The 26,422-nt window shown below is 34.5% G+C and overlaps 2 protein-coding genes across 2 annotated transcripts; both read right to left on the reverse strand.

Moving 5' to 3' along the window:
• Nucleotides 1-7,291: 7,291 nt before the first annotated feature.
• Nucleotides 7,292-11,597, reverse strand: LOC110423151 (myosin-binding protein (Protein of unknown function, DUF593)). The gene is made up of 4 exons (XM_021437298.2): nt 9,788-11,597; nt 9,539-9,700; nt 8,042-9,455; nt 7,292-7,931 (listed from the first exon to the last, which is right to left on the reverse strand). Exons 1-3 carry the CDS (start codon nt 11,172-11,174, stop codon nt 8,077-8,079), a joined length of 2,928 nt encoding a protein of 975 aa, XP_021292973.1. The 5' UTR covers nt 11,175-11,597; the 3' UTR covers nt 7,292-7,931; nt 8,042-8,076.
• Nucleotides 11,598-17,853: 6,256 nt separating this feature from the next.
• Nucleotides 17,854-25,157, reverse strand: LOC110423067 (ENTH/ANTH/VHS superfamily protein). The gene is made up of 15 exons (XM_021437178.2): nt 24,651-25,157; nt 24,473-24,542; nt 24,247-24,344; nt 23,206-23,344; nt 22,940-23,067; nt 22,741-22,833; nt 22,563-22,613; nt 21,571-21,636; nt 21,394-21,459; nt 21,127-21,207; nt 20,950-21,030; nt 19,592-19,759; nt 19,412-19,493; nt 19,179-19,300; nt 17,854-18,703 (listed from the first exon to the last, which is right to left on the reverse strand). Exons 1-15 carry the CDS (start codon nt 24,738-24,740, stop codon nt 18,341-18,343), a joined length of 1,698 nt encoding a protein of 565 aa, XP_021292853.1. The 5' UTR covers nt 24,741-25,157; the 3' UTR covers nt 17,854-18,340.
• Nucleotides 25,158-26,422: the final 1,265 nt, after the last annotated feature.

Below are 26,422 nucleotides of genomic sequence, written 5' to 3' on the forward strand. Positions count from 1 at the left end.
TTTTAAGATGTCTCCGAGGCATTTCTAGTTTGAAAATCTATTTTGGAATTGGGAAACCTGTTCTTTGTGGTTACACAAATTCATACATGGATGGGGATGTTGACTCTAAAAAGTTTACTTCTAGTTATCTGATTACCTTTGTAGAGGGAGTTTTGGCTTGGCAACCCAGAGTGCAAAAATGTGTTGCTTTGTGTACTACTGAGGCTAAGTTTATTGTTGTTATTGAAGCTTGTAAAGAGTTGTTTCGGATGAAAGACTTTGTGCATGAACTTGGTTTTACATAACAGAGATATATTTTATTTTGTGATAATCAGGGTGATATCCATCTTAATAAGAAGCCTACTTTCCATGGTAGATCTAAACATATTGATGTGCGATATCACTAAATATATGATGTTCTAGACTTTAAGTTGTTGGAGCTTGGAAAGATTCACATAAATGATAATGGTTTAGAAATGTTAACGAAGAATCTACCATAGAGGAAGTTTGAAACTTGCTGTTTAATTATTGAGGCAATTGCCTCCACTTAAGTTGGAAGGGGAGTTTGTTGTGGGTCCTCCTCAAGTGGAGTCCATGACTTAAATCAATAATAAAAAAAAAGGGCTTTTGCCTTTAAGATTAGGGATTTGTTTTTAAAAAGGGAGGAAAAAGTGCCGACAAAGAAAAATAGGTAGAAAATTTTTAACTTGCTTTGTGGTATCAATCGAAAGGTGAATTATAGTCCAATTTGACAAAATTTCAGTATGTTGTTCCTGACATTGTGAGCTTCAATCTATATAGTCATATTACATTTTTCTCTTCTCTACTTGTTGGGTTGCAATACCCTTTACTTTGAGTTTTATGTATTGTTGCTTGGTGATTTCCACTTTTTTGATAATAGTAAGGGTTGTTATGAGTTTTAAAATTACTGGATGAATCTTTGCTATTTTCATTCATATTTTATAATGAATTACTTTTTTGGACTAGGTCTCGTGGTTTTTACTTTTCACATTGATGGGTTTTTTCAAGTTAAAAATCATGTGTTTTCTTGTCATTTTATTTTATACAGTGATAACTATATCTGTTGTTTGAGATAGTTTTATTAGTTGGATATTTGTTTCTCACAAGTTTTTTCAAGCGAGAAAAGTTTTATTTTGTAGTGTTGCTTTCGCTATATCAATACTTGTTTCCAACAAAAATTTATTGAGCAAGATGAACGTTGATAACATTCATCATTCTTCTTGAGAGGAAGAATCAGAAATAAGGTGAATAAATAAATCTAGGATTGATATAACTGACCAAGGACCAAGGAAGAAGAAAACAAAAAAACTAGAAAGGCAAGAAAAAGGGATCGAGGACCTAAAGCCATTAAAGGATACAAGACTCTTATAAGCACGATTTCATTAACTCAAGAAGACAAAGGTTTTTCACATGTGAAACACATCGTTTCACTAATAAACTTTTTTTTTTCAAATTTTAGTTAAGTCAGTTGGTTAGTATTAATTAAGTATAAATTAGTTAGACTTTGCTTTCTCCTCTGTTCACACCTGTATATATTTTTAACATTGTACAGAGCCTAGCTTTTATCAATGAGAATTTTCTCTTAGATTTCTGTAGACACCTTTCTTTTTTCCCAAATAATGAAAAAACAATAAAACAAAAAAAATAAAAAATAAAAAATCTAATACATAGTGCTTCCTCTATAATCAATCATTATCATTGCAAGGCATTAATGCCCTTGGAAGCAGTCAGATTTAGGGGAGAAGGGGTCATCTCTGACTGCCTACCTCGAGCTTGCTTATGCCAAGAGCCCAGTGAATTCATGCTCAGAAGAGCATGATTTCACTTGTAGATTATCCAAAAATTTGGATAATCTGGCTCTTTAAAAAAGGGGCAGAACAACAAACAAAAAGGGGATACAAAAAAAACCAACAGGGAAACGAAAAGCCAAAAGAAAGAGAGAGAGGGAAGGAAAGTTGCTATCACAGAAAGAGAGAAAGAGAGGAAAGTCGTCGGCCAAGGAGCAAAGGGAGAGAAAAGAGAGTTACTGGCCAAGAGAGAGAAAGAGAGAGAGAGAAGAGGAAGAAAAATTTTAGAGAGAAGGTAGAGAGAATGGTGGTAGAAAGAGAAAAAGAGAAGGAGAAATGGAAGGAAGAGCATGTTTGGCTCTAAAGGGTGACATTTGAAGTGGCCATACAAGCACCAAAAGGGTGCGTTTTGAGCACAGCATCATGGGCTTTGGAGCGCAACAAGTTTGGATCTTCTATGAGCCTGTGAAACTAGGCCAATCTTAGCCCAATAAAGTATAATTCTTCTCTTTTATTTGGGTTTATTTAGGTTGATTTTGGGTCTAGCTCATTTTGCTTAAATAAAATATATTTTTAGTTTAATTTTAAACCATTTTAAGGAAAAATTATATATATAAACATGTAGGTCCATTTTAACATTAGAAAATCAAAATAGATAGAAAATAAAAAAATAATAATAACAAAAAAAAAAGAATGCATAGTTATAAAGAAATAGACTTTTACAAATGAAAGAAAACATAAGGTAAAATAAAATATATTTAATCATGAATAAAATCGGTTAGGTAAATTAGTAAAATAGAAAAAGTATTTATTTCTAAAAGGATAGAGAAATGATAGTAATAATTATAATATATGTATTTTGGAACAATATTTGTAGTTAGGAAAGTTTCTAGGTTTGGTCTAAATAAATAAATAAATAAAATAAATAAAAATATAAAATAAAAAGAATAAGACCTAGTATGACATTATTAAGTATAAAGATATAATGTTTGATTTGGAACCAATACCGATGATAGGATATTCATATGAAACATGAGAAGTTACAATTCTAAAAGAATTTCCTTAAATTTGGGACATCGGTTAAGATCCCACCACTACGATGGGAGGGTCTTAATCTGAATCTCGAAATTTCTAGTCTTAAATAAATAAAAATTACATATATTTAATTTCCACTTAATCAAGATATACAAACAAAAGAAATAGAGAATTAATGATAACAACAAATGTGGTAACAATAATAATAATACAAAAAGAAATGGATAAAATACATATACATAAATAATAGTAATTAAATAAAAATACTTGATTCAAAAATATGATTTTTAGGGAGGTTTATATAGTAAGATAAATAAGTATTCACATAGCAAAATACACAATGAAATAAAAAATAGTTATATAGGAATAATAAGCAAATACAAAATATTCTTTCACGGTATATATGCATACATAAAGAAATAATAAGATTTTTAAAGATAAGAAATGAATATTAGAATTTATAAGTATATCGCATACTCATTTTGGCATGGGTAAATGTCATGGCATGTAGAGATATTCTATATACGAGTATAAATCCTGATGATGAGACTTTTCAAGGGAGCTTGCAAAAGTGAGTTTCTTTAAAAAGTTTTCTAAGTGAAAAAATATCTCTGAATTCTACTAGTATGATGGGAGGGCTTGAAGAATATATTTAATAAAAAGCTTCTGCTCATAATAGATTTGCATTCATAAAGAAATATTATTTTTAATTGCAAGCGACTGACCTATTGATGAGACTTTCTGAGGAAGCTTGTGAATGCGAGTTTTTTTTTAAAAACTCCCTAGGTGAAAGATATTTTCAAGTTCTATCAATACGATGGGAGAGTTTAGAGTAATATCTTTAATAAAAGGTTTTTACCCGTTTAGAGTAATACGATGGGACCTTTTTTATTCACAAATAACTATCCCAATGATGGGATCTACCTAGTAAATTTGTGAATGTGAGCTTCCTAGGTATCTTCCTAGTTGAGAGAATACTTTCGAATCTCATCAGTATGATGAGCAGATTCGGAAAGTACACTCAGTAAAAGGTTTTCGTTTGGCATTACTCAGATTTTTTGCCATGCATTTCATAATTGTAACATGTGCACGTCACACTTGTAAAATCAAATAAAATATTTTAATTTGTTAAATAAATAATAATTAAGGAAACATGAGAACAAAATTAATGGGTTATGATAATATATGATTAAATGGCATCGTTCGTAGAATGGGCATCATAGGAGTGGTAATCATTCTCTATGCATACCCGTACTCCCGAATTCAACTTTGAATAAAATACGTATATTAGTTTGTTGTTCTTTAGACAGATTTAAAGTCGATTTAAAACTTCGTTAAATAGAACAAATTTAATAGATGGTCAATCGCACTTATATAAAAAGGATTAGTGACGACTCTCTAAACCATCCACGTCTAACGGTCAAATTTTTAGACCTGCAGGTTACGGCAATTCCTTCATTTGCTGTGCCATATTTTCTTTCTTGTACCATATTTTACAAATTAAAAAATGAAAAAAGAAACGGAAAGGAAGGCGAAAGGGAGGGTCAACCTTGATCTTCCTTAAACCAAGTAGATTGCATCGATTTAACTTGCATCAAATAAATCATGCAATCTGCGCCATGGTTGTCTAGATCACCGTGCTCGTTCCTTCCTCGTCCTCCTCTTGCTTATCTTTATTTTCTTTCCTCTTTCTCTAGTATTTCTCTCTCCTCCTTGTTTCTTTGTAAAATTTTTCTAAACTTTTTTGGGACTTTTAGGTTTTTTTTTTCAATTCAAAAAAAAAAACTTATGAAAAAACCAGAATTTAAACAATTTTAGACATGTAACCCATTCTTATCAAATGGTTTTAGACATGTCACTTATTTACCTAATCGAGTTAGTCTCCCGTTCATACTTGTAAATAAAAACAAAATTCAAAAACTTAATTCTATATATTTAAATTTTAGATATCAAATTGAGCATTTGATTAAATTTAAGTACTAAATGTATAATTAAGGATTCCTTGAACAAGACAATTATCACAATCTTCTAGAGATGAACATGTTACTATTCCAATGATTTTTTTTCTCCCCCTTGGTGCATATTGAGAAACATACGAGTCTTAAAATATTAACCATAAGGAATAAAATGATGCGATATTAAATTATTAATGGTGTTAGGTTTAGGACTATTTTGATGGTACAATTATGAGTAGAGGGACTATTTATTTAAATATTTAGTAAAAGAACCAATGATACGCCATTAATCTAATTATATAATGTAAAATAACTTCTTTAAGACAATTTTTCATGATGTTTTCATATAGTTTGTAGCATGCCCACATGCATGGGCATGTGCATCACAAAACCATAAAGGATTGTTTTTCTTTTTTTAATTATTTTTTGTTTCTTTGATTGAAGAATTAAAGACGATCAAATTGATCAACTAGATTAAGGAGTTCCATATAAGAAGAAACCCATATAAGGAACTCAAGAATTTGTTAGATGTGTTATAATATGTAATAAATTATACTAAGATATTGTCATTATTCTATCTGAGTGTATATAATTTGGCACGAAAACTATTCAAAGAATGAAATTTATAACTTTAGGAACTCATTATGTGATTTAAATATTTTTCAAACAACTTAAATAAAGAGAAGAAAAGAAATGCAAAAACCAATTAACTTTGACAAATTATTGTTGACAAAAACCAATACTTCTCTTATTTTTTATTTTTTAACATTAAAAACTATAAAAACATAAAATTTGTAAAAAGAAAAAAATAAGACGAAATAAAGTTCAACTCCATCTTGGGTTTGAGTCATCATCCGACTACTGGAGCTTGCGTTTGATTTGACCCTGAACAAATCCAGTTCCGGCACTTGCCAAGCTAAATCTGATTACCTGGGAACTAGTTTGAATTCATTACAACCCTAAGTTTCGGCAGTATTCAAATGTCAAGCGCCTATGCTTGTTCTCCTTTGGAATTTTCCTAAAAGGACAGAACAATTCTGCATATTTCAAGTAAATTACACTCGTTTTTGTTTTCTGCTGAATATTCTAAGTAATTTGCTTATTCCTATTGAATTCCAAGACTTTAAATGTTAGTCTGAATGGCTTTAAGATTCTCAATCGGGCAGATTGAACAGGTCCAATACATTTTCCCCCCATAAAAAAAAAAGGGGCTGGTTTCCTTGAGCACAGGCACCAAGAACCTTCATTCTGGAATCCACTCATTAATCCCAAGAACTCCAGGTCTAGGGATTTGCTCTGACTTACTCAAATGTTAAAAGTTTTGGAACATGAACATGAGGCCATCTTTACATCACAGCTCCAATTCATTAACAAAATGAATGCTACCTAATCTTAACTTGATCATCATAATTAAGCTTTTAAACTGCGCCGAAAGTCGTTCAACCATGCTGATACAATAATTAGAGCACAGTGCAGCTGCTTTCTTCGACCAAAAAGGTCAAGGAAATAGTAATATTTTGTGGGAGGCTGCCTTCATTCCTTAGTGATATGACTCACTAACACACGTGAAGAGAATAAACCAGGGGACTTTACCATGTAATCAACAGATATGTAGGTATGATTTAGACCAGCTTATAATTCTGTAGAATGTGACTCTATAATTGCCACCCTGCAAATCCTTTGATGAGGGCAACTGCCCCCGAAGTTAAATTCCGTTCTGTTTGATGTTTGCTTTAGTGTGTTAAAAAAATTGGCTAGGCTACTCCTAAGTTAGCCATTAGTTACACTTTCTTCATTCTGGCAGACGCAGATCATCTCGGTTTCACCCTATTCTGCTTGCAGTTGGCCAAACAGAACTGCATTCTGTCATCTGGTTGTACAAGAAGATGTGTTCAATTTGTCTTTACTAAATTAGACACTGATGTTTTCAGTTGGCACCAAAATTATTCTGACAACTTGACGGATGAGGCTTAGCATAACAACAATAAAATTAGCAGTGATCTCATAGGATAGAAAAGGCAACTTTGGTGGTTGCAGCAAAGGTTTAATGTGATATAATATAGTATATGTATTCTTGCTTTAGCTTCCTTAATTATCAATTTTAAAAAGAAATATTAGAGGACGATGGATGGATAATTGATGATGTTAATTTGCAACAAATAGCAGAAAGGGAAATTGCAGTGGCTTTTTATATCATAAAATTTGTGCAACTTGAAAGCCTGCATCATGTTGCAATAGCGTTACGATATAGTTTTAGCTGTCGGACCAACCGCTTTGGAGTGATTGCATGGAGTATTTCATTATAGAAAACTGTTGTTGGCCTGGTTAGGTGGTTGTTTTATGCTTAAAGCAAAATCAACTCTGAAAGCAATCTTTGCTTCTTATTCAGAATATAACATTTCACTGTTATTTTATACTTTTGTTCTTGGTACATCTACCTGACTGACTACCTCTGTCACAGACTTTAGAAACAAGGAACATGTATATACAACGGAAAACAGCTCCAGAACAGTATAAACAAACACTCACTTTATATACGTACAGATGGATGCATGTAGTATACAAGTAACTCAACTTTGCCCCTCAGATAACAGACAGACCCACCAGATGATGAAAATGATGCAAAAGATGAGAAGGAAAATGGGGTTACTTACCCTTTCTTTCCCTTCCCTCAAAAGATTAAAAAAATGACAAAAAGAGCCTTCTAGTTCTAACTGTCTGAATATAAACTAATGCTATGCAATCTGGCACAGGAATCTTTGTTGGATCTCTCCAGCTCTGCAGACCATGTCTTTTCTCACAACATACAAATGACAGCTTGGCTTTCACCTCACTAGCTTGCACACACATACACTCACCATCCTCCTTTTCCTCAAAAGGTGATGAAGAGCTGAACCCACAAAAATTTTGGGATTTACTTGGACACTGAAACCGGGAAAATGCAAAGGGAAAATGACAAGACTCTTCAATTTTCAGTCCACCAAGATCACCAAACAGACCATAGCAGGAGCCTCCCTCTTCCATTAAGGGACTTCCCATTGAAATTGTTGAAGATGTGGAATTGCATTGGCACCTGTATCACTGACTATTCGCCCAAGTTGGTGTTTTCTCTAATCCTAAATTTGTGGCGGTTAAGCAACTCCAATGGAGCATTCTACAATAATCAACAACATAAAATCAATAAAGAAATACCATTACAACTGAAAGGTAGAAATAACAAGAAGCTATAACTCTAGGATATGAATACAGAGAACAGCAGATTACCGATTAGCCTTCCCAGTGTATTCTGCCGAATGCAACTACATAGCAGCATCTCCAATACTCCTTACTCTGAGTTCCACACTTCTCAAATCACGAAGATGTTGTAAAATCTCTTGAAGAAGATAGATTCCTTTATCTCCCTTCCTCAAGGAGCTGATACAATGCTTTAGAAACTCCCTATCTGCCTCAAGCGCTTGTAGTCTCTCATAAACATGATCCACCTCCTCCTCAATAGCAAGCTTTTTGCTCTCTAGTTCAGAGTTGGGTGGTGAGAAATGTTGCAAGGCAACAGAATCAAAGCCATTTTCGTGTCCATTCAATATCCCATCTTCAATTTCAGCATCAGTGGCATCAAAAAGAGGGAGAAGTCTCTTCGCCTTTGCAGCCATGAGTTTTTTCTCTTGGTGATGTTTCCCATTCACTCCCTTGAAATGACCATTGGCAACCCCATTTGTTTCATAGCTGAAATCAGAACTCTCATGGAAGCCGTTCCCATTCTCTTCATACAAATACTCAACTGATTTTATATCCTCAAAATGCTGTTCCTCTTCATCATTCAATGAAACCAATTTCTCTTCCAAAACCTTGAGCTGTTCTAGAATGGATAGCCTCTCTTCCTCAAAGTTAGCCAATGACTCCTCCAAATACAAAACTGCATCAGCAGGGGTATTCTGGTTGCTATCCTCTGGATGGTTATCAAAGCTATCTTCTTCCTTTGGTTCATGGTTCAAATCAACTGATAGTCCATCACTATCCTCAGCATTGCTGCAAGATGCAGAAGTTGCGCTCCTAGTGCTGTCTTCTTTCCTTCTTCTCAGCATTATCATTTTCTCTCTGGTCTCATAATCCTGCACCTTCCTGCGATACACCTCCAGCTCTTTTTCAAGCTCTGCCTTCTCTTTCTCTCTCTTGACCATAAGCTCGTTAAGAAGCTGCAAAGCTTCCTGGTCATACTCAGACTGTTCTTCCATCATCCTCTGATACTGCAAAGCTTCCATCTGCATTGCAGCCTTCTCTTCTTGAAGCCTATTTATCATTGCCATTGTCTGGTTTGCTGCCACAGCAGATGCACTTCTCTCTTCCTCAAGTTCTGTGTACAAAGCATTTAAAGCCTTCCTTTCAGCTTTCAATGCTGATTTCAACTTCTCAACGGTTAGTACCCCATCAGCACCCTCAATGTCACTAAAAACACTTCCATCCAATGAATCTTCTGTTCCTGATTCTCTTCTGTCAAGCAATAGCAACTTCTTGTGCAACTGGTGGAGGCTATCTATAGAAGTGGGTGTATCAGGAACTTTATCTTCCTCAATCTCATTAAGCTCTGAAGATATTGATAAATGGTTTTTTATTGCTTGGTCACATGTCTCAACTGTCATGGTTTTAAACTGTATAGTTTCTTCCTCAGCATTCTTGGAGCCTAATGTAAAGGAATCCAAGATTGACACATCAAATAAATTATAAAATATAAAAGACAATTCTAAGTTTGAAATCACGGTTTACCATGATCATCATCTGCATGCAATTGAGCAGAACTGGGGGAGGGATCTTCTTGTGTGCATTCGTACAAATGTTGCATTTGAACATCTTCAATTGGTTCATGATCAGGAATATCTGTCCCTATTGAGATCTCTGCTTCAATTTCATCATTTTGCTCATCAGAAACTGCATAAAATTGACAAATTGTTCAAACTTAATAATTCAACAATAGGAATCAGCTAAAATTCCAATTAAATTGAAATAAACAAGTACCTTGATTAACATCTACATCCATTTCCCCGTCTCTTGTTGCTGCACTTCCTTGAGCATCATCAGCTTCGTTCGAAGGGGTCTGAGTTGCTTGAGAGGTAGCAACTTGCTCATCTTCCTCCTCTATCAAATCTTCCTCTCCTGCATGTTCTGAGAAGCTCTCTTTCTTCTCATTCGACTCCACTGATTCAACTACTGCAACACTGGTTTCATCCTCACTCTCTTGGGCTGAAAGTAATGTCACTTTCTCTCCTGAACTGCATTTGTTCTCCACAACCAATTCCACTAGTGCACCAGGATGCAAATCAAAGTCCAAAATAACATCTCCATTATCAGAAATAACTTGATCTTCCTCTCTAAACTTGTATATTCTTCGACTTTCTACAGCAGCAGAATCGATCAATTCAACTGGAATCAAATGACAGTCATCCCCCTCGATGTAGAACTCTAGATGCTTAGGTAGAAATTCAGGAGACTCCTCTTTGCTGCAAGCGACTTGAGTCACCACCTGACTATCCGTTGACACATTTAAGTTTCCTTCTTCTTCCATGGGTACTTGATCTTTCTCTATAACCACATCATGTTTATCATCCTCATTAGCAGCCATTTGATTGCAATCAAAACTAGAAATAAAACATGAAAAATCCTCCTCTTTCTCCATTTCTCTTCCTTTATCAGCTTCATCATCGCCAACAGAAATGATCTCAATTCTGTTGTTTGCTTCAACCCCCTGTTCATCTTCCTGATAATCAGCCACAAAATCTGATCTGATTCCTTCTGAAGCATTACCTTCATCTGCAACACCACCAACTCCTCCAGCTTCAGTAATTAAATTTCCTTTCTGGGGATAATCCAAAACCTCCCAAGAAGGCTTAATCAGGAGATAAGGAAAGTTCCACTTTTTCTCCAACATGACGCCACAGAAAGAACACTTGAAATTCTCATCACCATTTTCTATCACTTTATCACCACCATCCTGGATCAAACCAACCTGCTTCATCCATGGAAAAAAAGCTATCTTCTTTGACAAGTCAGAAAAATCCGACCGTGAAGAGGACAAGCAATCCTCACACATATCTTGAGATTCTGCTAGTTTCCTATGATTTGAACAGTAACCCAGTTTCGAAATCTCATTAGCATGATCATCACACACAAGATCTCTATAAGAATTATTGTACTTTGATGGCTCAAAGATGTGATCAAGCCTAGTACACCAAAGGCAGGGCCTTTTAAGACCAAAGTAATCAGCAAATTTGATGATGAGATAAGAGAAGAGAGAATTGAGAAGAAGGAGAATGATCAGGATCCATTCTAGCAACGCGTAGACAAGAATAAGAGTGATCCTGTTTGTGTTTTTATGCAACATGGTTGCAAATTTGTTGGCTGCCATTAATGATGCTCTGTTTCTTGCTATGTACAGAGAGATTTAGGAATCGTCAAAAGGTTCAAGAAGGAAAGAGGAAGAGTTGTTAGACAAGATGAATATGGGGAGCTGTGCTTTCAATGAGAGAGAGGAAGAGAGAGTTTGGGGAATCAAAAGAAGGAAACTTGAAATGGTTTCAATAAGAGAGAGAAATTGAAAGATATTGACAATACAGAAGAACAGCAGAGAGAGGGAGCAGCAGGGGAAGTGGTTTTATTTAGACTAGAAAAGGCGGTTTGAAATAGGAATGACAGCCAAGAAGACTGAAAATAATTAAATAAACATTTCCCACCCAGTAAACAAAACAACATCGAAGCTTTGAGTCAGAGTGACTAAAGGCAATTTTTTTTTTCCCTGAAGCATCAATCCAACAATACTTTTGACAGAATTTAAGTAACCATTAGAATCTCAAAACAACTAAATCCATTTCCATGTAAAGAGGGCAAATTTTATGGTAAGGGATGAAATAAGTGTTTGGGATATAATTTTTGATGGTTAGTAGCACAATTGTAACTCCTAGATACAAGGGTGCGGAAATTTCTTTGAATCAAAAGCACTTAAGCTAGGCCAGCCCTGCCAGCCAACACCCCACCAGTCTGGTTCTCTGTTTGGGCAAACAAAGTGGGATGGCCCACCAACCTTACCAATGAGTTGGTGGACCACTCTCAAAGTAAAGTGTGGGGTCCGTTTAGGAAGCCAGATGCTCCTGCTTCATTATGCAAGTCTATTTTCACATGAATCTGTATCCCTAACTGTGCCATCTTATTCTTACCTTGTACAAGAAAAATAATAATAATAAAAAGAAACCTCAGTAATAAATTCAACTCAATTTCTTGCCTTTTATCCCTCGTACTTATTTCAGTACATTACTCTCCTGTTTCCAAGAGGCTGATCTTTACCATATTTATAGTTTTGTTTACCTAAGGTTCTTACACTTAAGTAAAAAAATTATACACCATCATTTGATTTCCTTTTCAAGTTCAAAATTTTTTTCTTCTTTGGAATAGTGAGGTAAGCCATAAATGAAAGTGTCTTTCTAAGTGCCCCATTTTTCTAAAATTGAGAATTAATTTCCAACATACACCGTGGGCTACTTTTGCCAGTGAAATTGAATTAAGAAAGCTTGCTGAATAGCTTCTCATTTAATCATTTTCTTTCATGAAAATAGAAAGCCTTGAGAGACCAATATGCGTACCCGAGTTTCATTGGTAGGCCACGGCTGCACCGTCCTCACCTCCCCCTCCTCCATTTCTATGTCTCCTTTTTTACCTTTGAAAAATTCAATCTTCTAATTTTTCATTCAAGACCTTTATTACTAGTCATGTATTTAATACAATGCATTCATACTTCTAGATGTAAACTAGGGTTCAATATGTTGTAATTCACTGATCTTTCTCAGGGGAACCTCACTTTTGTGCTTTGCCACACACTTTTGCTTTAGTCAAGCTTACACAAATAGTGCTCAATGTCTCATTTTTAGCCCCACTAGGCTTTTAACCCACATATCCCAATCCTAAGATAAAATTGAATTAAGTAAATATAACCACTAAAGATGATTTTGTTCCCTCTCCTCTACTTTAAATTTTAATCAGACACAGAAATTTTCAGGCTATAGGGTTCCAGCTCGAAGGAACTCTTGGCATAAAATAAACTCCAACAAACTCACCTTTTGCTGAAAGCTTGTAAACAAACCAATCTCTGTGCTTTTTAGAAGGAAGGGAAGATATATAATTACTATTCACTACTATTTAACTCCGAATTTAAAGGTAGATTTTTATGTGGATCAACCACTGTTTAAAAAGTTGATTACAATTAAGTTACATAGGATTTTCTTTTCTCTTTTCTTTTAAATTTCTGGTAGAGCATTTTAAAGTGTGTTTTTTGACCAAAAGGGCAGTAAGGTGATCCCACAAAGGGGGCCTGAAAAATTCAAGTAGCCCTATACATTTTTGCAGTCAAATAAGGTGCCATTCATTGTTGAAAGCTTCTACTGTCCAGGCCATTTGTCTGGAATATCATAAACAATCAAAAGAATCAGACTTATTGTTCACATGAAATCTTTGCATACATATTTCCAGGGTGCAAGCTTTAAGGCTTTCTTTTGAATTGTCTAAAATCATAAGCCACGCTTCCAAATTGTTGAATTCTTTAATCCATAAAAAAGATGTAATATTTGACAAGAAATGAAAACAGGATCATAAATGGAATTAAAAAGAGATAATTAAATGCAGGGTACAGCACTTATATATATATATATATATATATATATATATGTCATAGTTGATAGTTTTAATCGAAAGAGGGGCCCTTTGGGTATCATACCACACGGTTCGCGTGGTAACTAAGACATCATCCAAGAAAATTGTGAAAGTATATTTTGCTTAATCTTGTACTGTAATCATGTAAGGGTCGCTTGTTCCTCATTCCCAATGATAACCAATAAATTTTATTTTTAAGCATTGTTTTAGAGGGGCCAAAAGGTTAATTTCAAAGCCATCTGATGAGCTTATAACTGGAGAATAGTAAAAATGGAGGATATATGAGTCTAGATGAAAGACTCTTGTACCATTGGATTACATGTTGTGATTTTCCAAAATGAATAATTAATCAAGTGGAGGTTCTTTCCATACGTAACTCACCTATCTACTTAACTAAAAAGAAAGCCTCGACCGAATCATTAATTATCATGGAAAACAACAGAAGAGAGAATCCAATTTCTTCTAGTAAAAAATTGAATGCATTTGTTATTTTGGTTTTGTTGTGTAGTAATCTGAAAGTGTTGGTTTAATGGCAAAAATGGTGCGAAGGAAAGTTTTCATAATCAACGAGCTAGGTAGGTAGGTGTAGGGCTGAAGAGCGAGCATCAAACTGGATTCTATTTCAGTTGGGATAAGCATGAGCGATGGTTGAACTGTCCAAATCTACAACTATACCAATGCACAGAAATATTGCTTCTGTCCACCACGACTTTTTGGATTTTTCAAGTGGTAGCTGCTGAACAAGCCTAATTAAGCTATACATATTCTTCCGCCTCGTTTTCTCTTTTTTATTCAAACTATCAAACAACGTGAACTAGACACGATTTTGTGTGGTGATGATATATATATTTTGGTTGATTTCCATGTTCAAACTAGCTAAGAATCTTTTGTATACACATTTCTCCCTTTGATACGAAAGATAGTCTGGGATTCAAATCGAACGGACCAATTATATATGTTAATGCATGGACCAACTACATCTATCAAGGAGGAAGGAAAAAGTCATGATGGAAACAGCAAATGTGAATAGATTTTGACTGATTACAAAATGTCAAATATTAACTTGGTTCTATCATCTTGCCTTTTTGTACCTTTTTTCAATGCCCAAAGTTCAGCTCCCCCAAGTTGGGTTGAAAACACCTAGATATATAGGAAGAGGAATGATGAGATACTATGTATGTATGTATGTATGTATGTATGTATGTATGTTTCAAAATTGGTGGTGAAAGCATCCTCTGTTAACATTTCAGTACACAAAGGTAAAAATATCTTACATATCTTTCAGCAATGGCTCTATGTGTGTGTGTATGTGTGTGAAGAAACAGTAGAATTATGTTGATGTCCAGCCTTCTGCCCTACACACACGAAGAACGCCGCTCGACCTCCTGGATGGACCACACCTGGTTGGATAATACTAACAATTATCGAAAGCATGGTCTCCCTTTGGCCGTTTTTAATTCAGGGTTTCTTTTTTATTATTAATAAAAAATTGATTCAACTGTACTGAAGGAGCGGCTAGATGGGGATGGAATTGCTATACAATGACACGACTCTTTTCATCTTGGACAATGCAGGTGAACACCAGCAATTCGTACCACCTCCTTCGTCCAAGGAGTTAAATTGAAATTTGAGTTAGATTTCACTTTTATGCTAATTTTTTTATTATATATATAAAAAAGGGATCAAATTATACGAGTATTAAAATTAATTAATTTTATATACGATTAATATCTAATAAATCAAACATTTGATATAACAATTTATTTATATCTATTATAAACGTAAAATCATAAATGAGTATGGTATTTTTGTTATATCGATCAAGTCCATTAATAGATATATAATTCATTAATTAACCAAACTTCGAAACAGATTAAATAATAGAGTAACTTCTCAATGTTTGAATGGTTCTTTGATTGAGAAATTATTCAATTGGATCTGTCACCTTTCCATAACTTTTGATTTAGGTATGTAACAAATTGAAGCTTGAGCCCGTTATCTACCATTATTGTCTTCATTTGCACTTTCAATTCTAATTATGAGAAATCTATAGTTTATATATATATAATATATGGAAGAAGAAATCTAACTGATCATTTAATTAAAAAGGAGAAACGAGAGTGCATTGAGGGCCAATAATGTACCACACCATATATCTTAACTGTGGCAAACCCCTCAATCAAAAAAGGAAAACCATTATGCGAATTAAACAGGTGAAAGCATACTTCTCCCTGACAAAAGCGAGATGAAAAACTGTTGAACAATAAACAAAAATCAAAGGGAGGGGCCTCAATATATCTTTTGGATGAGGAGCAAAATAGTAAATTTGGGACCTATTTCAACAGAAAATTGGTTCCAACAAATTGTCACCAGCAATAAATTAAGAAAATTAAATATATTGCAAAAAATCCAAGTGCTGTCTCTACTTTAAATCTAGAGGCAAACCTGTCCCCTCTTTGTGGACCATTGCCCTCAGAAAACTAGCTTATATCTTAGAGTTTAGACTATTCCAGGAATTGGGCTATGGCCACGCCTGGAGAAGGTTATATTGGTCCCCCTTAAAAGTATACATTTCCTGGGGAGAAAATTCATCAGTCTTCTTAGGTCTCTGCAAAATTCTGAGCTTTATTTCTGAGTCTTTTTGAGAACAAAAAGTTTCCCATCCCCTGAGAATATTGGTACAGTATTTGTTGCATTGGGAACTTTGGATTCTATGATTAACCGCATAAGAAAAGCAATTAATTAACGAAAACCAGCTGTAATATGCAATGGGATAGCGATGACAAGGGCAAGAAAAGAAAGAAGAAATAAAAGGGAAAAAAATGAAGAAAAAGAAAAAGAAGGTGCCAGATAAAGAATTAACACACAAATGGGGAGCACTGATTGTAATGATGGTGGTTTGAGAGCGCTAGGAAGAGGTGGGACACAGACCCTTATTTCCTTTTGCTTTTTTGCCTCCCCTTTCATCCACTCCTCTCACTCTTCTTTTGCCTTTTGCCTCCTCTTCCGCCCTCCCTTAGCCTTTTGAAAAAACTCTCTCTCTCTCTCAAACACACACAAGAAAGGCTAAGTGTATGGCAGTCTGACTTCTCATGATGGTTAAAGTCTGCTTAACTTGCATGAATGTTAAATATTGTGAAGCAAAGAGTTAGATGGGCGATGAAGCAAGGATGGACAAACATGCACAACAAAAAGGTTTCCTCAGTGAGAAACACAGCATCATTAACCATCAAACATGCACACAAAGCACATGCTGCACGGGCTTATATGAGTTTATGATAACATTCTACCGCCATCCCTCGCTTGAGTTAATGGTTGATGTTCACTTCCCTATCTCTTCTAACTGAATGGAAAAGGAGTGTAATGCTTTTCGTCTATGTTTGTTCAGACTATTTAAGAATGAGAATGAGGCAGAGCGTTGAAATAGGGAGTGGTCAAGAGCAACATGAGTTTTTCCGTTTGGCAGACATTCATTTTCATACACAATGATTATTTAACAAAATTCTTATTAGAGTATAATTTTGGGAAGCGAAGGTGAAGGTACAAAATGAAAGCACGCTCCTTGTACCTTTCTCTCTATTCAACCTAATCACAATCATTTGAGACCTAATTTTCCACCTTCAACTGCGTAATGCTTACCTCGTTGGTGTTATACATAGTTGGAGTGTACAGTGTAGTAGTATCAATGCACGTTTACACATCATTCTGCGGAGGAAATTTTCATTTAAATTAAATGCACAGAAAAGACAAAGCAAGTGAAGTTGACACAAGGCGCCTTAACCTAAGCAACAATGCTCTTAGGTTTGTCTGGCCGCACAAATAATTCTTACATCCTTACAAGCCAGCCGAGCAGAGGTGAGATGGATGCTGGCCTCATAAAGCTTGGTTCAATATATATATATATATATATATATATATATATATCTATAATGAAAATTTGATCAACTTGTTTCTCATGATTAACTTAAAATTTACTAGTTCAATTTAAAAATCTTGAGATTCAAATTTTAAGATTTTATGAGATATAAAAGAGTTGCATCCCGATTTTGCGGCCCACGATATATCACATTGACCTCAAGTAGTAAGTTTTAAGTAGAAGGTCCAGAGCTAAAGGACCCACATTGACCGGGATAGTTGCAATAGCGTGTTAAAAACATGAAACATGAGAGTGACACTTTATTCTCTTCCAATCTTTGTTTTTGGGCATCACATTCTAGCTTTAAAATTGGATATCATGATAAAAGGAATCCGACGGTGTGATTCCCACTTCTGGTTTTGCATTTCTTTGATTATCGTTATCTTTAGGTGAAGATGGAGGCTCAGCCCAGCCTCTCATTTTGTATCCAAAAAGACAAATGGGAAATTTCTTTGGTAAGACAAAATAGAGATTGGAGAATGGCAACTGTATTCAAATGAATCCCCATCGTTGCATGGCCACAGGGTACAATGCCAAGGAAAAGTGAGTTTAGCAACACTTGAATCTCAACCTTGAGAAATCTAAACCCTACAACCTTTACTTTCCTAGCTAAATGAAACTGGAAGCAGCTATTCAGTTTAAGATACATATACATATTCTCCACTTCTCCCTTTTTTCTCTTCCAAAACTTTCCTCCTTTTACCGTCGGTCACAAGAAAAAAATAATAATAATAACAACTTCAATGAGGGCACAGAGTTGGAAGACTTTCAAAATGACCTTGTAACATGCTGAATTGTATCAACTAGTTATTACAACATTTTAACTATTCACTCGCTGACTTGTACAACATATGCTGAAAGCCATTCATCTTGTGGGTACACACTCTTCTCCTCTCCAAAAGATGCCCAAACCCACTGCACCAACCAAAATACACCAATCTCACTCTTCACATTTAACATTACAAAAGGCCTGTGCTTCCAAATGGATTATTAGCATGTGGCTGAGTAACAGGGGGCATTTGGTTCGCTGGAAATGCCCCAAACCCTGCATCACCAAATGGATTTGATGGGCTCATCATCATATGTTGCTGCTGCAGTGGCTGCTGATAGGTAGGTTGGTATGGACCAAAAGGATTGCTTTGTGGTTGCGCCATTGCTGCCATTTGAACTGCTCTAGGGGGAGCAATGTTATTTGACATGGCAAATGGGTCTTGTACCTCAAATGGATTTGGAGCTGGAGCTCCATATACAGGCTGCTGAGAAGCTCTATATGCTGCTTCATCATACAAGCTGTTGAGAGTGAGCGAGTCCAACCCACCAGCCTGACAATTATTGGCAAAAAATTAATTAAATAACTAAGATAGTTTGCAAGGGCCTTAAAAAGTCCTCGCTATATTTTCACTCATGACCATTAGATCTGTCTTTCAGCAGCTATGATATCTACAAAACTGAATGATAAATAACAATTAATTCTCAAAATGCTAGAAGAAATAAAGTTATTTGCTAAGAAAACCTGACCATAGAACTAAAACCAAAACTAAAAACCCCTAATTCCAAAACAAATAAATCAAGTCCAGAATTAGTGACACAATGTCCAAAAAATTAAAAAAAAAAAAATGAAGCAGGTCTCTCTTTCATACACATGAACATATTCGTAAAACTTGGAAAGATTTCAACCAAATCTCCACCTTCACTCATCCAAAACGTTGGAGGATTTAGAATTATATTGTCATTTCTCCCAGAAAACAAATACACATAACAAATCAGATAAAAAGTCAAATCACAGAAAGGGCATACCAATTGCCTATCATTAACTGCAGAAATATCGCTACTTGGTGTGGTGACAAGGGCAAGTTCCCATCCAGTAGGATCAAAATCTTTTAATTGACCAGCTGTAGAATTAAATGTTGGACCAGTACCTGCAAAATAAAAAGTTGCACCTTCTTAGCTTAATCATCGCAACACCAGAGACCAGACTAGTATCCATCTACTAAGGGGAAAAGAAAAGAAGAATAAGAACAATATTTTACCAGGTTCAGTTGGAACTATGGCTAGAGCTAAAGCATTACTTTCCTCAATTGCTGAGGCATCAGGGGCAGAATAATTCAAGTCCTAAACCCACCAAAATGCAATCAGCAAAAGAATGAACAAGTATGAAACATTATGAATAATAACAAAGTGAGATGATGAACTCCAGAGTGAAACATTACCAGTAAGTCTCCACCATCCGCGTTGTTCTGAGGTGGAGGAGGGGGAGCAGGAGCAGTCTCAACACCAGAAACAGCAATATCATCAGCAAGAGCAGATGGCTCAGGTTCATCATTGGATAATTTAGTATCTTCAGAAGGACCTTCCTCTGGTCTGTATGTTAATTGAAGCTGTATACAATTACACCATATTAATTCTATAGCATATATCAGTTCGAATAGTGCTGAATTCCAAGGCAATTTGAGATTTATTTGTTAAACACAAAAAGAGAGCAAGTGTGGAAAAACAAGTTTAAAAAGTCTTCCATTTTACAGATCCTAATATTGGGGGGCAAGCTATATAAATCAATTTTTGCCATTACTTTTGCAACTAATCATTTGCTCTTACCATCTCAGCTCATATTTATTTGTAGTTTCCTCTTGCTTTAATACTGCTCTTTATACCATTTCTCACATCATTTGTTTTTCTGATTAGAAAGCCATCTCAAGCAACTTTCCTCACTTTCCCACAAGTTTATTTTGCTTCTATCCTCTCATAAATACACATTTCATTCCCTACATAACCACTCATTTGCTCCACATTCTCAGGGCAGAGATGCATTGATACTCGTCTTTAAACTTTTCATAGAACAGCCACGAATTGACTGATAAACGTACAGCTGGCCTACAGCTGATCTAGACAACTTTCTCCCAACTCAACTACTATCCTCTTATACAAAACAATACTAAGAATGCTCTTTCAGTCTTCCAGATTTTATTCCACAATATAATTTCATTTTCACCTATTCTATTATGGATAATCAACTACAACTATCAAAAGCTCACCTTTCTGCAGTTAGTGGTCATAGTTTTTATAAAGAAACACAGTATGCGTTCCTAGTCTTTGAATCAGTTGCAGTCATAATTACGCAATGGAAATTTTATAACTTCTCAAATATAGCACTATCATATTCCTTATGACGACAAAACTAGTCAGCAGTTCTAAATATAGAAAAGAAATACCACTACTAGAAGACCAATTTGTGCCATAGATATAATTAATACTTTAACAAACTAAATGTTAGATTTAACAACATATTTGCACCTGTCATATGGATACAGTTTTAAGTCAATTCAATACCCATATCACATTAATCGAGAATACCATTTTTTCCAATGTATATTTAACAGTTAAAATTTTATTGTTACCAAACAAATAGTTACACATTTTCAATCAACTTGAAATTTGACATGCATAATCTATGTCTATATAGCTTGAAATCTATGATTGAATTAACGGAATATAAATCGTATAAAAGATATGACAGGTGTAAAAGTTGAATAGTTTACACCAGTGTATATAAAGTAAAAAGAGTACTAACCAATGGTTCCGTTGGAACAGAAACCACACGTGGTGCCTCTCTGATGTACTCTTCCATGGTAGTGAGAAAGGATTGTGGTGGCTAAAAAAACATTAGTCACAAATTAACTTTAAAATTATTGAACACAATTCATGAAGAGACAACTCAAACAACAAATCATCTCCTCAGACCCCATACCTCCCTGAGAACAGGAAACTGGAAGTTCCTAGCAAGTTCCAATCCTTTGCAAACATCATAGAAATCAGAAAGGCTATTGGCCTGCATCATAAACATTACATATGTTTTACTAAACCACCATTATATTTAACCATTGAGGTTGACACATCAGAGCACTCACAATTTAACCAAATGTGAAGATAATCCAATCATCATAAATGCAACTAATCTGATAAATATTTGAAACAAATGTAGTTTAGAAAATTAAAAAGAAAATTATATCTTTACCTGCTGACCAGCTCGCTTGTATACATCAAGTGCCTTGACAGCTTCATGTCTTGGCATCTCAAAAAACTGCAATAAAATAACAACTTGAGCAGCCATTTTGGAAAGATAAAGGAAAAAAACAAAGGCATTTGCCTTAAACCTGGAAATTCTTTCATAAACAATAAAAAACCATTTTACCTTGTCAACAAGATTGATAATTCCATCATTAATAGCACAATATATTTTGAAGCTCTCCTTCAATACCTGAAAATTGCAATATTGCAAGGTGAATGTAATTTCAAAAATCAAGTGCTTCCATCGTCACATTCTCATCATGTTACTTATTCCTATGGGAAGAAGAGATTCTTAGGAGGAGGAAGTTAAGAAAATACTTTTTCCACATTTTTCTTTGAGAAACATGGAGAAATCTCTCGTATAATTTTTGACAGTGTAGAGAAAGGAGGCACAGATACAAAACGGGGCTTCAAACTCTTATTATCAAATCTATAACTAAGACATACACAGAGGACACTCAAAAAAAAAGACGACGAAATCATAACCAATCAAATAGTTGTTTCTAAAATTAGGTGTTGCAATAATGACTTTTATCATCGTCAGCACTTGATCATTGATATTTCACAAGTGGGAAGTATAAGTCAAACTTCAATCATGTCAACTCCACCTTCTCTAAGAAAAACAAGCTTCTGTTCCCCTCTCCGTCCTTATCAGGAGGCAGCTTAACATGATTTTACAGGCAGCAAAGTTTAGCAGACATCATCCCAATCATGACTCTTTTTTGATGAATTCATATATGACCTATTTACTCACTACAATTCAAGGATAAAGATTCTGTGGATTGAACTAAAAAGTTTGGAGTTTAGCTTAGCCATACTCTTTTCATCACTTCAGCTGAATTAAACAGTGTAATTTTCATGAGCTTTAGTCAAAATTGATGCAAGAGGAGAAAGGTTAGGGCTTGTAGAATCAGTGAGTCGAGGTTATCAGAGGAAATTCATGGATTTGTGCTGTTCATCCCTAAACAAAATTCGAGACACTAGGTCGATATTTTTAGAAGATTGCTTATCCAAGGGACTCTTCCCCTGCTTGTTAATTGTTACTTGTCAGGGATTCAGTTGTCTGGACCAGATAAGATGACACAAACACAAAGAAGAAAAAGAGAGCAAACATACCAGAGCCAAAGCATACTGTATAACATAGTTGCCTATAGCAGCACCTTCTGGCTGCAAAGAGAGCACAGAAGTCTGTTAGCTTTCCAGATATGATGAAAAACTAAGAACAAATAACAGAAGCTCAACATGTTGAGGAAACAAAACTCAAATCCTGCAAGATTAACATATGATAGAATACCCGGCAACCAATAAGACGATAGAGCAAGTGCTGCAGAGCAGGCAATTGCTCCAACAATTCTTCACTGTCCAACTCCCTGGTTCTGCTGTAACCCTGCCCATTGAAGAGAACAAAAATTGCAGCAGGCCATGAATCCATAATGGGGAAAACCAAACACCTATGTAATTCAATGGAAAAAATATTCCCAAAAGAGTGATACCTTATCCTGCCCCTGGGCAGGTCTTGGCAGACGCTCAGCTTCAATGTCATACTTCAGAATCCTAAAGCATTCGAGTCTTTCTTCCAAAAACAATGCATATGTACGTACCCAGGCAGAGCAATCCCATGCTGAAGGGTGCATGCAAAAGGGGGTGGAAGAGGGAGTTAGCCAACCAATCAGAAAATATTACTGGTGACTAGAAGACACAAAGAGAAGCACATGCACACACCCATACACAACCAAGTAGAGAGAGATTAAAAGCTCACCAATAGGGCTAGAATCATCTTTGAAATTAGAAAGTTGGAGAATACGTGCTCTTTGTGAGAAGTTTAAAAGTTCTTCTCTGAAAGTAGGATCACCCTCCCTCAATGCCCTATGGATAACTATGAGTGTTTTCAAGGCAACCTATTGAACAATGAAAAAGAAAATTACAAACCACAAACATAGAGCTATATGTTTTATGACAAGTTAGCAATTGGATATTCATATAAAATTGATTTTGCAATTCACTATCCCAGTTCCATCCTACCATTCAGACCATAGCTACAATGTAAACAATCAAAAATTAGAAAACAAGTTTCAGGAAAATTAGCAATGACATAAAGAAATTTGAACAAGTTTAACTGTTGACAATGTATTCAAAAAACCTATGTTTAAGATAACATAAGGATGTGCCCAAGTAGATAAGATTCATCCACCATCTAAAGCTAAGGCTAACAGGTCTCATTCATCACTAAGAATGAAAACGTTAAATCAATAAGCCAAAATATAATAATAATAATAATAATTAACAACAATTCTAGTTTAGTTCATATCATTTCCAAGTGTCTAGAAACCACAGTTGCAAACAGAAACCATTCCAAAGAACAAGCTGACAATGTATAAAGAATTAGATTAACAAGGCTCAACCGCAAGAAACAGAGTCCATGGGCCACGAAAAGCTCTTAATATAGAGCAAAGGTACTAAACTCTCATACCATTACTTAGTATACATTTTGAAGATTGCACTCTTCCACTAATATTACCACAAAGCATTCCATATGATATACAGTAGTACCTTGTATAATTTCATATATTGACATTAATATAACTGGCGCTGGAAAATCTAACACATAACCAAGCCACAAAGTGATAAGAACTAATTCAACTCCACAAACATTCAAGTTAAATGCACATCAATGATACCAATTGGACATCTTAAAACAAAAGGCATCACCATCCAAATAAATACAGATTCAAAATCAAATTTTAGAAACAGAAGTCCAATTAGTACAATTCCCTTCATCATAGAAAGCAGTAAATAGTACCGTCCAATTATGAGTCTTCGCCAATCGCCGGGCAAGCGCATGAATGCAATAAGCAACATCTGCTCGAGGCCGAATGGCTGATGTGGCAATGAAGATTTCTACAACAACAAAAAATTCAACCAAAATCCTCACATATTCAATCCAGACATCGAAAACCCCAGGAAATTAAATTGGATCTGTAAATTCACACTTAAAAATCCCGAAAAAAAAAGAAAAGGAAACTCACTTCGAAGATGCCTTTCTTTGGGAGGACACTCGACATGGTTGGTAGCTTTAACTATGGCCACATCCAAATCCTAATTATAAACATTTCAGAGAAACAAATCAAATCGAATAAAAATTACACACTAAATATAGAAATGAGATCTTTCTCAAAAAAAAAAGAGAGAAAGGAAAAAAATTACCGCGTAATCACTGTTGACATGAGCGAGACCGACTTTGGTTGTATCTTTAAGAGCGCCATACGCTTTTCTCCATGTTTGAAGAGTCCCCATTTGTACCCTCTAACCGCTCAGATCGCTCAACCCAAAAAAAAAACAAAAAATCTCCGCCTCCTTCTTTCTCTCTTCGATTTTCAATTTCCTTTCCCTTTTTTTCTTCAATGAATTACGTGTTGCTTGGCCCTTGATTTTCTTTCTTTTCTTCTCTTAACTTTCTCTCTCTCTCTTAGAGAACGACAGACGAAAGAATCGATCAAAGGCAGAGGAAAGAGAGAGTCTCTAAAAGATGGGCTGTCGCTCAACGCTGATCGTTCTTGATTGACGCTTCCCTGTAAAACAGTAGACTCCCTCTTTTTTCTTTTTCTCTTTTTTTCCGAATTAATTTTTTTTTTTGTTTAACAAATTTCGGTTTCCTTTTTATCGATATAAATTTTTTGAGGAGGGGGATCTATTGGCTTGAAGTTGGAGGGCTTTTGGCGGCCCCCGCTCTTGTTATGCTGTCATTATTATTTTTTTAATACGTTAAAATTATATGATATTATATTAGGATTATTTTATGGACCGCCATCCTCTAGATTTATTCTACTTTTAAACATGGCTGCTAAAACAAGGAAATATGTTGGTCAACAGGCTTTTAATCTTTAATTATATTGCATTATTTCATCGGATAGTATTAAAATTTTTTTTATTTTTTATTTATGACTAAGTAAAAGGGGCAATTTATTTTATTTGCATATATTATTTTCTTTATCTATAATTATTTTCTTAAATATTCTAAAATTATGTTTTTTAAATACCAAATAATTTTTTTCATGAACTTTTTACTCTTTGGTACTAAAAATCATTAAAGATTAATTTTATAAAATTTTTAAAATAATATAAAATACATTAAAGTTGCAAATTTTTTTCATAATCTATTTGAGAGTCATCAAATAGGAAAGAAAATGGAGGAAAATAGTTGAAATGTCCAAAGATAAAATTTGGTACTTTAAATATTAATATTAAAGTATTCAAAAACCTAAAATCAATTTTAAGTATCTAAGTGTAAACAAAAAAAGAAGGGAAGGAAGGGAGAAGAAGCAACTTGTGCGTCGGACAAAATGATCCTTGGTGCTGACAATAAAGCTTATAACTATATGTTAAACACTTAAAAAATTTTATTTTAAAAAATTTACCTTTCCCCCTTTCATGTCTTTTTATCACTTATATTTATCTTTTTATTTTTTTAAATTTTATCACTGATAATATAATAAAAAAATAATTAAAATTATCTCATATTGGATATAAATTTGATATTAAAATTATCTCATATCGGATATAAATGTGATTATTAAAATTTATACAAAAATTTAAACCAATCATTATTGACTATTAAAAATTTGAACTTAAATCTCTTGAAAAATTATTAAACAAGTTAAATTTACTTTAAATTAAAATAATATTTATATTTTGTTATCGAGCAAAATTTAATTTTTAAATTAATATTTTTTTAAAAAAATTTACATTACTTTTATTTTCGTTATACATATAAAAAGTACAAAAAAAAAAAAGAGAATCTTGAACTTTATCTCAATTCTTTTTACTTGAGACAATAATTTCATATTACTTTTAAAGATTAATTATCATAAGTTGCTATGAAATATATATAGCGAGGAAGAAAAATGGATAATGAAACAAAACTTTAGCAAATTCAAATAAAATAGAGTCCAATCTGTTGAAATTGTGCCAGCCAACTT

This window comes from Theobroma umbraticum, unplaced genomic scaffold (genome assembly GCF_002168275.2).
Source record: "Theobroma umbraticum cultivar Fairchild unplaced genomic scaffold, ASM216827v3 scaffold_20.0, whole genome shotgun sequence".
Lineage (NCBI taxonomy): Eukaryota > Viridiplantae > Streptophyta > Magnoliopsida > Malvales > Malvaceae > Theobroma > Theobroma umbraticum.

What these genes read in the sequence shown, in the direction of transcription:
- LOC110423067 (XM_021437178.2), bottom strand. Translation starts at nt 24,740, where the DNA reads ATGGGGACTCTTCAAACATGGAGAAAAGCGTATGGCGCTCTTAAAGAT. An exon ending in ATGTCAACAGTGATTACGCG is followed by an intron (nt 24,543 to 24,650) that starts GTAATTTTTTTC and finishes GTTTATAATTAG; the next exon opens with GATTTGGATGTGGCCATAGT. An exon ending in CAGTTAATGATAGGCAATTG is followed by an intron (nt 18,704 to 19,178) that starts GTATGCCCTTTC and finishes AATAATTGTCAG; the next exon opens with GCTGGTGGGTTGGACTCGCT.
- LOC110423151 (XM_021437298.2), bottom strand. Translation starts at nt 11,174, where the DNA reads ATGGCAGCCAACAAATTTGCAACCATGTTGCATAAAAACACAAACAGG. An exon ending in GGATGTAGATGTTAATCAAG is followed by an intron (nt 9,701 to 9,787) that starts GTACTTGTTTAT and finishes AATTTTATGCAG; the next exon opens with TTTCTGATGAGCAAAATGAT. An exon ending in GCATGCAGATGATGATCATG is followed by an intron (nt 9,456 to 9,538) that starts GTAAACCGTGAT and finishes CCTTTACATTAG; the next exon opens with GCTCCAAGAATGCTGAGGAA.